We start from the raw sequence: 11,840 nt of genomic DNA on the forward strand, positions 1-11,840 counted from the left end.
ACAGGCCGGTGGCATCGGTGAAGTCACGGAGGCTGCGAGCGGGAAGGGAGTGGCACGCGGTGGCTAAGCCAGAGAGTTCCGGGGCAAGGAGGAGGCTCTCTGGAGCTTCTGTGCTCACTGTGGGGTGTGATCTGGAAGTGGCTGCACTGAGAAGTGGAGGGGACCGAGAAACGCAGGACTTGGTGCCACACTTGGGTGACTAATGTTAAAGAAACAGTTTTTTCAAGGACAGATTGGGAGAGGGAATCCGGAGAGGTCAGAGGGAAATGACACAGGGAGGCGAAACCAGACCGAGACGATGATCGGGTTTAACACACAGGTCTCTGCTGACCTTGGAAGTTCAAGAAGCAAGACAGGTTTAAAGTCGGGCTATGGCAGGTCAGTGTTCTCCATGCCAAGTGTCACCCACTGGCTGTGGGCGAGGAGATCTGGGAGGGCATGATGTAACGTCGGCCGTTTGTCTTACTGGGTGAAACAGTAAGCAGAGATCAGCCCTGGGACAGGACGGAGCCTTGGAGTCTCCCTAGGGATCAGGACACCCTGCGCAGGTGAGTTCAAGACCTGTCTGGGGTCTGCACTGACCCCCCCACTCAGCAGCTCTGCGTGACCTTGACCTTGATCCAGTCACCTGCCTGCTCTGCGTCACTCTCTTCAGGTGTATATCTTAGATTTGCTTGTGAAATTCCACATGTGAGGTCTTCAGAAGGACCCCAGGTGTGGTGGGCACACAGTGAAGACAGGGTGACATTTTATGCCAGCCACCATCCTTTCCAGCGTACTAGAGCCAGGATGTCCTTCTGGGATTGTTTTCTCAAACAGGTTTTAGACCTTCAGTCCAGTTCTCCAGGTTTCACTGAACCCATGTCTTCCAGACCAGTTGACAGGTTTGACCGAGACAGACCTCCGAGAGGACGCGGCGGCCCAAGAGGGGGCATGCGGAGCAGGGGCAGAGGTGGTTCTGGGAACCGAGCTGTCGACACCCTTGACCAGAGAGGGAAACGGGATTTTGAAAGATATGCTGGGAGCGACAAAACGTGAGTCTCCCCAAATGCCCTTTCCCCTGCGCGTCCCTGGCAGCGTAGAGCGTGAGTGTGTGCGCTGTGTGGTAGCACTCAGTTGGCTTCTGTTGGTTCTGTGGGTTCTCGTGGGAAACTGACCCTGGAACATCTTTTACAATCAGCCTTCTGTGACTTAGGCCAGCTTAAGGGATACTCGTTCTTCCTCAGGGCTCTCAGAACGGAAGACAGCACAGGTGGGTGTGGAGTTCGCACCTGGGCATCCGGGAGAGACACCAGGTAAGTTGCCGACGTGTACCCTCAGGGAGCCTCCATTTAGATGGGGATTTATGGATCTTTATTTGCTTTTTAAAATTTTCTTTGAGAATGAAGTCCTCTTGGTTTGTTCTGTGGCCAAGGGAATAAAGAGAAAGTTGTCCTTGAGCCCTGTAGCTGCTGGTGGGCCTGAGGGCTACTGGATGCTTAAGTCAGGGGACCCCCCGGGTTGTGATATGCAGCTGTGGGTTCCCGAAGCAGCCTCTAGGAGCAGACCCCTGCTGTGCCCCTCCCCAGCATTTCATTTAGGATCCTTTTTTGTTTTTTAAAAGTAAAAGATAATCAATCAAATTTTTAAAAACAGGTTTTAAAACTTGATCATAATTGCTTAGAGCTTAGAATTTAAAAATTATTTAAATTGAAATGATCTATTATTACAATTCAACTTATGTAACTTATTTATTTTTATACTTATTTGATTGGCATATATTTAGTTGTAAAAGGACAATACTTCTATTTATTAATTTATTTATATGTGGTGCTAAGGATGGAACCCACTGCCTCACACATGCCAGGTAAGCGCTCCACCACTGAGCCGCAGCCCCAGCCCCTTAACTTAAACTTTTAAAGCCCTCATGAAACTTTTTTCCCTGAGGTAGGATTAAAAAACAAACAAACAAAAAAAAAAACCTGGGTTCTGTCTGTAGACTGTAAAATACGTCTAATGGACATGCAGTTATAGCAGTTTACTGAAAGCGAAATTTCTTTTGCTGGGACTTTTAAAAATAATGCTCGCATAGGATTAATGTTCAGACAAGATGTGAATTTAAACCCAAGCTATTTTCCCTCGTGGGTGCGTCTGGAGGGGATGGCATAGAAAGCCAGGTTGCACAGTGCTGTGTTTCCGGAGCAGTTGTCACGGACTGTCTGAAGTCACACCTGCTCAGTTTGTGGGGTCTGTCTCCCCTTGTGAGCATTTTCAAATAGTTTGGTATGGAATAATCTTATGTTTAATAAATCATTTAATACTTACAGTTTCAGAATTCTTATGGCTCCATTTAATAAATGGAAAATAAGAGTTTTGAGTGGGTGTAGTGGTGCAGCAGCCGAGGCAGGAGGATTTCGAGTTCCAAGCCAGCCTCAGCAACTTAGGGAGGCCCTGCCTCTAAATAAAAGAATAAAAAGGTCTGGGGAGGTGGCTCAGTGGTTAAGCAAACCTAGGTTCAATCCCCGGTTCAAGAAAAAAAGAGTTCTGAATATTTTTTCCTAATAATTTATGTTTTTTTGATTTTAGATCATTCACAAAATCATTTTTGCCAAAGAACTTTAACCATTTTGCAAGTCATTTACGTGAATAAGCAATTCAGACCGTTCCTTCTTTGGTTTGGATGTGGAGACCTGAGTGTGTAGCTTCTTGAAGAGTGCGCCCTCGAGCAAAAGGACACGAGCATGTGCGTCTCTGTCCAGATACAGAGAGTGATTGTGCCCGTACCCTGTGAACAGAGGGCGCTTGCTGTTTTTCAGTGACGCGGAGCTGGCTGCCCCGATGGAGGAGACGGCGGCGATGCAGGAGTCCCAGGGCCTCCCCGAAGAGGAGTCTCCAGCCAAGTAGGGGCTTCTCCCCCTCCCTTTGGGCCACAGGCTGATTTCCTTGAGAGTCTGGCCTCGCCCCATCCCAGCGGGCTGGCCTTGTTCATTTACTCAAGGGAGCGCGTGTCACAGAATGTCGTCACCTGTATTTTAGGGCACAAGGCTGAGGAGCCTGTCCTGGGTGATCTTGCCGTACGTGGCATGGCTTGTGGACCTGCAAGTCACCAGGAGAAGGTTCCAAGGGCACCTCCCGCTGTGCCCTCCAGTGCAGGCCTGGCTGGTTCTCTGTGGAGGGTGTCACCTGGCATAGGCTTTGAGTCCCACCTGCTTTGCTTGAGGTGCCTGGGTCACTTCAAGGTTGTACTGCTTGGATCCAGTTCTTAGATATGAACTAAATCTCAGACAAAAACCTGTTAATACTAAGTGTTTCCTGTGTTGTGTCAATACAAAATCTGTTCTTACTGAACCTTCTGGAATTTATTAACTTTTATCAGGTTTTCTTAGTTATGAAAGAATCCCCAAATTTATAGCGTCCAGTTCTGATTTCTCAGTTCTGTCACAAGCTGCCTAATGAAGATTTATGACCTTTAATATTTCTTTACTTCTAGCTCTGCATAAAAAATGATGGGAAAATTTATATAAAGCAAGTAAGGAAGGTCCCAGTAATTTGTTCTGCTTAAAGCCTTGTCAGGTCACAGCCATTCCAGGGCGTGCCTACCTCCTCCCCCTCTACTTCGACCCCCAAGATGCCAAAGTCATTCATGACCGCTCAGGACGTGATGTGGGGGGGGGGGCTCAGTCCATCCAGAAGGTCCAACGCTTCCTTAACACCGTTAATAGCAGGGCAGTGCATTAGTCTCCCTGATTATCTCAAAAACTTTTTTAAAACTACTTGGTTGAATCAACACCAAAGTATACATCCTCCCGGAGTGTCCTGTGTTCCCGTCACTCCTCTCCCGCCCTCTGCTCTCTGTCACTATGTATTAGTTTGCAGTTGTCATGATTCTGCGTCAGTGTGTCTGGACAGCTTGGACTCTGAGACTTGTCTGCGCTGCTGCACTCTCAGTGTCTGTCCCTGTGGCCAGCCTGTGCCTCAGAGTCCCCGTGGCTGAGCCTGTGCTGTCGCTCAGACACACCTGTCCCTGTGTGATCAGGTGGTGGCTGTTTGCATTGCTTCCAGTCTTTGTTACAAAAGCTACTGCAGACATTGGTGTAGACAAGTCACTTGTGACATCTGCCTTCATTCCTTTTTTTGTTTTTATTGTTTAGCTGTAGATGGACACGATACCTTTGTTTTATTTATTTTTATGTGGTGCTGAGGATGGAACCCAGGGCCTCTCAGTGCTAGGCAGGGGCTCCACCGCTGAGCCCAGCCCCAGCCCCGCCTTAGTTTCTTCTGGATGAATACCTGGGGGTGCAGCGGGGGACTCTAGGTGGCAGGTGGATGTTGACCTTTGTAGGAAACTGCCAAACTCTTCCCAGCATGGCTGCATCGTTACTATTTTCCCACTGACAGTAAATGAGAGTTTAGTTCTTTTGTGTCCTTGCCAATACGAGGCAGGGTCAGCTTTTATAACTTTTGACCATTGTGGTTTAAATTTGCCTGTCCCTGATGACTGACCATGTTGAGCACCTTTTCAGTGGTCATTTGCCATCAGTGTATCATTTTTAGGAAGGCAGCCTTAATTAGGAGCCACTCCTAGGCTTTTGATGATCCTTAGGGTGCTCAGTGGACAGAGCTGGAATAGACAGATATATAAACATCGCGAGATAAAACACGTTCGTTCAGTACTTGCCCATCAGATCGAGTATGGAGGGTCTTTACCTGACCTTTCTTACGTGCTTCTCCTTTCTTTAAATACTGGGGATCTTGGCGCTCCGTGGTGTCACCCCATCAGGCATCTGCTCCGTACACAGCAGTCACTGTATACAACTCAGTGTTCCAGCCCACACTGCCTTCAGTAACACAGCTGCTGAAAAGTCACTCAGGACAAGACAGCCATCAAATTTGTATTTAAAGCCATTTGAAATAGCCTGTGAGTGGCTGGATCACCAGCTTGACAAACATTTAGGTTAATTTTGATTCATTTTGCTTTCAAATTATAGAGATTGATTTTCATTTGGTAATCATGTAAAAGATTTACATGTTTCCAAAATTCAGTCTGAAAAACATGGTATTTTCTATCCCTGTTCTTTCCTAGCTTATATTCCAGTTTCGAGTGTGTGAATGTGCATGTGTCACACATGCTCTTGCCTGCCTTTGCACTTCCTGAGTGGTCACACACTGTCCCCCCCACCTTCCTTGCCGGATCTGGGAGATGCTCCAGTGTATAGACAGTCCTATGTCCTTGTTGGCTGGTTAGTGTCTGCACGTGATTAACCATAATTTTTCCATCAAGTTCCTCTCTAAGTGGTCTGAGCTATTCCCATGAAGTCTTAAGAGCTTTTCATGTTGTTGCCAATTTATGTTTGAGGACTATTTTAATTCGTACCTTCCTACATTTTGTTAGGAAACTTCTCGAACAGCACACTTTAAGGCATTTTACAGGAACTGTCTATTTCTACTACCCGAGCTTTGCAGCTCGGCTCTCTTGTTCCTCTCATCTGTCATCATCAGTATGTTGTGTGGGGCACACTTCACCGTGAACCGAAGGTGTCCGTTCTCCTCCCCGTAGCTCAAAGTGCATGTCACTGGCGTGTGAAAGTCAGTATTTTTGGTCTGTTTGGATGTAAGGTCTTCACACCATGAAATGTGCAGAGCCCAAGTGCACGTCCCCTGTTGGACGAGGGCGTGTGCTTGTGGGGCCTGGACATCTGGGAATGCAGAACCCTGCCAGGCACCAGACAGTTCCTACGGTCACCCTCACAGGCAGCCGCAGCCGCAGCCACAGAGGTTTTCCACCGCCACTGAAGGCCCTGCAGATGCGCGTCTGGGGCCTATGGTCAGGGTCCTTCCTGATGTCAGCTGCGTGTCTCGGGTCGTCACCCAGCGGTGGCTGCAGGACCCTGAGCTTGCCAGCCTTTAGGTGAAGGTGCAGATAGACCCTCCCCCACTCCGTCTTCTTTTTTTACTTTTAAACAATTTTAATGAGAGAGAATTATCCGACTATACAAGTCAGTCACTGTATATAATTCAGTGTTCCGGTATTTTTTAAACTGCGGTAAAATATAATTAACACGAACGGCCATTTTGCATACATGATTTAGTGCTTCCTCACAGCTGTGTGTGTGCAGCGGTCCCCGTCATCTCCTCATCCTGGGCAAACTCTGGCATCCACCCAGCCAGCTCTGGTCACCCCTGGCCCCAGGCATCCTGTGTCCCACCGTTTGGGAGTTCGCTGGTTCTGTGCCTCTTGAGACCGGAGCCACCTGCAACCTGAGTGACCCCATGTGGCCCCCACGTGGCCCGGCGCTGTCAGGCTCTGCATGTCACAGGGCATCACACCTCGCTTCTTCCTCTTCTGCATATTATCTTTAAAAAATTGGTTTTTGTTGTTCTTGGTGGTAAAATACGTACAGAATTTACTGTTTTAACCTTTTGAAGTGCATAGTCCTCATGACATGTACTGCCACAGTGTGACACACCTGTCACCCCATCTCGTTCCAAGACATTTCATTGTCCCAGTACCCACTGAGAATCGGCCCGATGTGCTTGGTGTCCTATTTTGTCCCCTGTGGACATTTCAGGTCACTGTGACCCTGCCCAGAAGACACACCTGCCTGTCCAGCCTGGCTCCTTTCATCCCCTGATTCCTTGAGGGCAGCAGGCCCCCTTGCCCTGGTGACATGGGTTAGTATTCTACTTGCCAAATGACACCTTTACAAATGTACTGTATCTTGCTTCTCTGTTCATCCCTTGTTAGACGTCGAGGTCGTCTCTGACTTTTGGCTACTGATGACCAATGCTGCTGTCCACACTCGGGATGTCTTGACGTGGACATGTCTTGATTTTTCTTGCTATACATTTAAGAGTAAAATTTCTGGCTCAACTGCTTCACTCTACGTTTCAGTTTCTGTTTCCCAAAGTGACCACATCATTCCTCGGCGACGCGCCTGAGCTCTGATCTTTGCGTGTCCCCACCAGCACTTGGGTGCCTCTGATTCTGGCCGTCCTAGTGGGTGGCCCTGGTCTGACTCATTGGCATTTCTCTGATGGATAATGATGTGGCACATCTTATTGGCTATTTGTGTATCTTCTTTGTAAAAATATCTATTCAGATCCTCGCCTGGTTTTTAGTTGGGTCTTATGTTAGAATTCATAATCCTTTGTCAGATGATCTTAGATCAAGTCCCTATTCAGATAAATGATCTGTAAATTTCCTCTCCATGTTTGTATTGTCTGCACACACCATGTTAATATTCTTTCTGATTTTATGCCTTTTGCTTCCTCCTCTTGTCTTATTGACTCCCACTGGAATGTTGAGAGGAGACATCTTTGCCTGTGAATGAGCTTAGGAGAAAAGCATTCATTATCGCTAACCATTAAAAAATTACATTTTAGCTGGACATGGTGGTGCGCACCTGCAATCCTAATGACTCAGGAGGCTGAGACAGGAGGATTGTGAGTTCAAGGCCAGCCTCAGCAACAGTGAGGTGCTAAGCAACTTTTATTTAGAGACCCTGTCTCTAAGTAAAATACAAAATAGGGCTGGGGATGTGGCTCAGTGGTCGAGTGACCCTGAGTTCAATCCTTGGTACCAAAAAACAAACAAACAAAGATTAAGAAGATTTCATAGTACTTAGTTTACTGGGAGTTTTTGTTAGGAATAAATGTTGAATTTTTAAAGTGTTTTTTTTTCTGTATCTGTTGAGATTATTAAATGGTTTTCTTTTACAACTTGCTAATTTGAGGGGCTGGGGCTATAGCTCAGTTGGTGGAGTGCTTGCCTTACGGCATAATACCCTGAGTTCAATCCCCAGCACCACAAAAAACAAAAACAAAAAAAGACAAAAACTTGCTGATTTGATCCATTAGTGGGGCTTTTTGTTGTTTTTTTTTTTTTTTGAGACGGTCTCGCTGTGTTGCCCAGGCCAGCCTTGAACTCCTGGCTCAAGTAGTTCTCCCACCTCAGCTCCCTAGTTGCTGGACTCCTAGGCGGGCACTTCCACACCCGACCTGTGATGTCAGAGTGTCACATCAGTCCTGCATTCCTGAGTGAGCCCCGTCGTTCTCTTTCCCATGTTCCCTTGGTTTTGGTTACCTAGAATTTGGCTGAAGCGTTGTGAAGCACACTGTCTATAGAGTTTTTCTTTCTAATAGTGTGTTTTCCTGATTTTGGTATCTGGTTAATGCTAGCTTCTTGCAGGGAGTTGAAGAGTCCCCAGAAGTTTCTGTTTTTCTGGGTTTGTGTGGAATTTGCATTTCTTAGTGTTTATTGGAATTCACAATGAAGCCATCGAAGCTTTCTATTTGTTTGGTTTTTGACCACTGGCTATATCTCCAGTTCTTTTTTATTTAATTTTTAAAATTTTGAGTCAGGTCTCACTAAGTTGCTTCGGGCCTCCTAGGCTGGTCTTGAACTTGTGATTCTCCTGTTTCCACCTCCCAAACTGCTGGGATTACAGGTGTGCACCAACATGCCCAGCTGAAGTTTTCTTTTTATTTATTTATTTATTTATTTATTTATTTATTTTTTTTATTGATTGTTCAAAACATTACAGAGCTCAAGACATATCATCTTTCATACATTCGACTCAATTGGGTTTTGAACTCCCCAAATACATAATACAGACTCACTTCTGTTACATACTCACATTTTTACATAATGGCATATTAGTGACTGTTGTATTCTGCTACCTTTCCTATCCCCTACTATCCCCCCTCCCCTCCCCTCCCCTCCCATCTTCCCTCTCTACCTCCTCTGCTGTTGTTCAATTCTCTCCCCTTTTTTTCCCCCCACCCCCTTGCCCCTCATAACCTCTTATAATTTTGTGTATCACTGAAGGTCTCCTACCATTTCCATATGTTTTCCCTTCTCTCTTCCTTTCTCTCCCCCCATTTGTCTTAGTTTACTGTTAGTCTTTTCCTCATGCTCTTCCTTCCTGTTCTATTCTTAGTGGCTCTCTTTATATCAAAGAAGACATTTGACATTTGTTTTTTAGGGCTTGGCTAGCTTCACTTAGCATAATCTGCTCTAATGCCATCCATTTCCCTGCAAATTCTATGATTTTGTCGTTTCTTAGTGCTGCATAATACTCCATTGTGTATAGCTGCCACAATTTTTTTATCCACTCATCTATTGAAGGGCATCTAGGTTGGTTCCACAGTCTAGCTATTGTGAATTGTGCTGCTATAATCATTGATGTGGCCGTATCCGTATAGTGTGCTCTTTTAAGGTCCTCAGGGAATAGCCCAAGAAGGGCAATAGCTGGGTCAAATGGTGGATCCATTCCCAGCTTTCCCAGGAATCTCCATACTGCTTTCCAAATTGGTCTCACCATTATGCAGTCCCACCAGCAGTGAACAAGTGTGCCCTTTTCCCCACATCCTCGCCAACACTTATTGTTGTTTGACTTCATAATGGCTGCCAATCTTACAGGAGTGAAATGGTATCTTAGGGTGGTTTTGATTTGCATTTCTCTGATTGCCAGAGATGGTGAGCATTTTCTCATGTGCTTGTGGATTGATTGTATGTCCTCCTCTGAGAAGTGTCTGTTCAGGTCCTTGGCCCATTTGTTGATTGGATTATTTGTTATCTTATTGTTTAATTTTATGAGTTCTTTGTACATTCTGGATATTAGGGCTCTATCTGAGGTGTGAGGGGTAAAAATTTGTTCCCAGGATGTAGGCTCTCTATTTACCTCTTTTACTGTTTCTCTTGCTGAGAAAAAACTTTTTAGTTTAAGTAGGTCCCATTTGTTTATTCTTGTCATTAACTCTTGGGCTACGGGCGTTCTATTAAGGAATTTGGAGCCCGACCCCACAATATGTAGATCGTAGCCAACTTTTCCTTCTATCAGACGCAGTGTCTCTGTTTTTATATCTAGCTCCTTGATCCATTTTGAGTTAACTTTTGTGGCTGGCGAGAGAAAGGGATTCAATTTCATTTTGTTGCATATGGATTTCCAATTTTCCCAGCACCATTTGTTGAAGATGCTATCCTTCCTCCATTGCATGTTTTTAGCCCCTTTATCAAATATAAGATAGTTGTAACTTTGTGGATTAGTCTCTGTGTCCTCTATTCTGTACCATTGGTCCACCTGCCTGTTTTGGTACCAGTACCATGCTGTTTTTGTTACTATTGCTTTGTAGTACAGTTTGAGCTCTGGTATCACTATACCTCCAGATTCACACTTCCTGCTTAGAATTGCTTTTGCTATTCTGGGTCTTTTGTTTTTCCATATGAATTTCATGATTGCTTTATCTATTTCTACAAGAAATGTCTTTGGGATTCTGATTGGCATCGCATTAAACCTGTAGAGAACTTTGGGTAATATCGCCATTTTGATGATGTTAGTTCTGCCTATCCATGAACAGGGTACATTTTTCCATCTTCTGAGATCTTCTTCTATCTCTCTCTTTAAGGTTCTGTAGTTTTCATTGTATAAATCTTTCACCTCTTTTGTTAGGTTGATTCCCAAGTATCTTATTTTCTTTGAGGATATTGTGAATGGAGTGGTTTTCCTTATTTCCATTTCAGAGGTTTTGTTGCTGATATACAGGAATGCCTTTGATTTGTGCGTGTTGATTTTATATCCTGCCACTTTGCTGAATTCATTTATTAACTCTAGCAGCTTCTTTGTAGATCCTTTTGGGTCTGTTAAGTAAATTATCATGTCATCTGCAAATAGCGATAATTTAATTTCTTCTTTTCCTATTTTTATGCCTTTAATTTCTTTTGTCTGTCTAATTGCTCTGGCTAGTACTTCGAGAACTAAATTGAATAGAAGTGGTGATAGAGGACATCCCTGTCTTGTTCCAGATTTTAGAGGGAATGCCTTCAGTTTTTCTCCGTTTAGGATGATGCTAGCCTGAGGTTTAGCATATATAGCTTTTACAATGTTGAGGTAAGTTCCTGATATCCCTAGTTTTTCTAATGTTTTGAACATAAAGGGATGTTGTATTTTGTCAAATGCTTTTTCTGCATCTATCGAGATGATCATATGGTTCTTGTCTTTAAGCCTATTGATGTGGTGAATAGCATGTATTGATTTCCGTATATTGAACCAGCCTTGCATCCCAGGGATGAATCCTACTTGATCATGGTGCACAAGTTTTCTGATATGTTTTTGTATTCGATTCGCCAGAATTTTATTGAGAATTTTTGCATCCAAGTTCATTAGAGATATTGGTCTGTAGTTTTCTTTCTTTGAAGTGTCTTTGTCTGGTTTTGGGATCAGGGTGATGTTGGCCTCATAGAATGAATTTGGAAGAGCTCCTTCTTTTTCTATTTCTTGAAATAGTTTGAAAAGTATTGGTATTAGTTCTTCTTTGAAGGTTTTGTAGAACTCCGCTGTATACCCATCAGGTCCAGGGCTTTTCTTGGTTGGTAGTCTTTTGATGGCTTCTTCTATTTCTTCCTTTGTTATTGGTCTGTTTAAATTGTGTGTGTCTTCCTGTCTCAATCTGGGCAAATCATATGCCTTAAGAAATTTATCGATATCCTCGCTATCTTCTATTTTATTAGAATATAGGGTTTCAAAATACTTTCTAATTATCTTCTGTATTTCTGTAGTGTCTGTTGTGATATTGCCTTTTTCATCCCGTATATTAGTAATTTGAGTTCTCTCTCTTCTTCTTTTTGTTAGCTTAGCTTAGGGCTTGTCTATCTTATTTATTTTTTCAAAGAACCAACTTTTAGTTTTATCAATTTTTTCAATGGTTTTTTTTGTTTCAATTTCGTTTATTTCTGCTCTAATTTTAATTATTTCTTGTCTTCTACTACAATTGCTATTGTTTTGTTCTTCCTTTTCTAGGTTTTTGAGGTGTAGTGTGAGTTCATTTATTTGTTGGTTTTTTCTTTTTTTGATGAAAGAACT

At 44.0% G+C, this 11,840-nt stretch overlaps 1 protein-coding gene across 2 annotated transcripts in view; it reads left to right on the plus strand.

Annotated features, from left to right (window-relative positions):
- Nucleotides 1-11,840, plus strand: part of Habp4 (hyaluronan binding protein 4) — a 32,342-nt gene that overhangs the window by 11,196 nt on the left and 9,306 nt on the right. The window contains exons 3-5 of one of the 2 annotated variants that reach the window (XM_078030567.1): nucleotides 873-1,034; nucleotides 1,227-1,295; nucleotides 2,796-2,879. In XM_078030567.1, the coding sequence (XP_077886693.1) occupies nucleotides 873-1,034; nucleotides 1,227-1,295; nucleotides 2,796-2,879 (315 nt within the window). The remainder of the gene's footprint in view (nucleotides 1-872; nucleotides 1,035-1,226; nucleotides 1,296-2,795; nucleotides 2,880-11,840) is intronic. The other variant, XM_078030568.1, reaches the window with a different exon arrangement.

The sequence above is a fragment of the Ictidomys tridecemlineatus genome, chromosome 13 (assembly GCF_052094955.1).
Source record: "Ictidomys tridecemlineatus isolate mIctTri1 chromosome 13, mIctTri1.hap1, whole genome shotgun sequence".
In the NCBI taxonomy this organism is placed as follows: Eukaryota; Metazoa; Chordata; class Mammalia; order Rodentia; family Sciuridae; genus Ictidomys; species Ictidomys tridecemlineatus.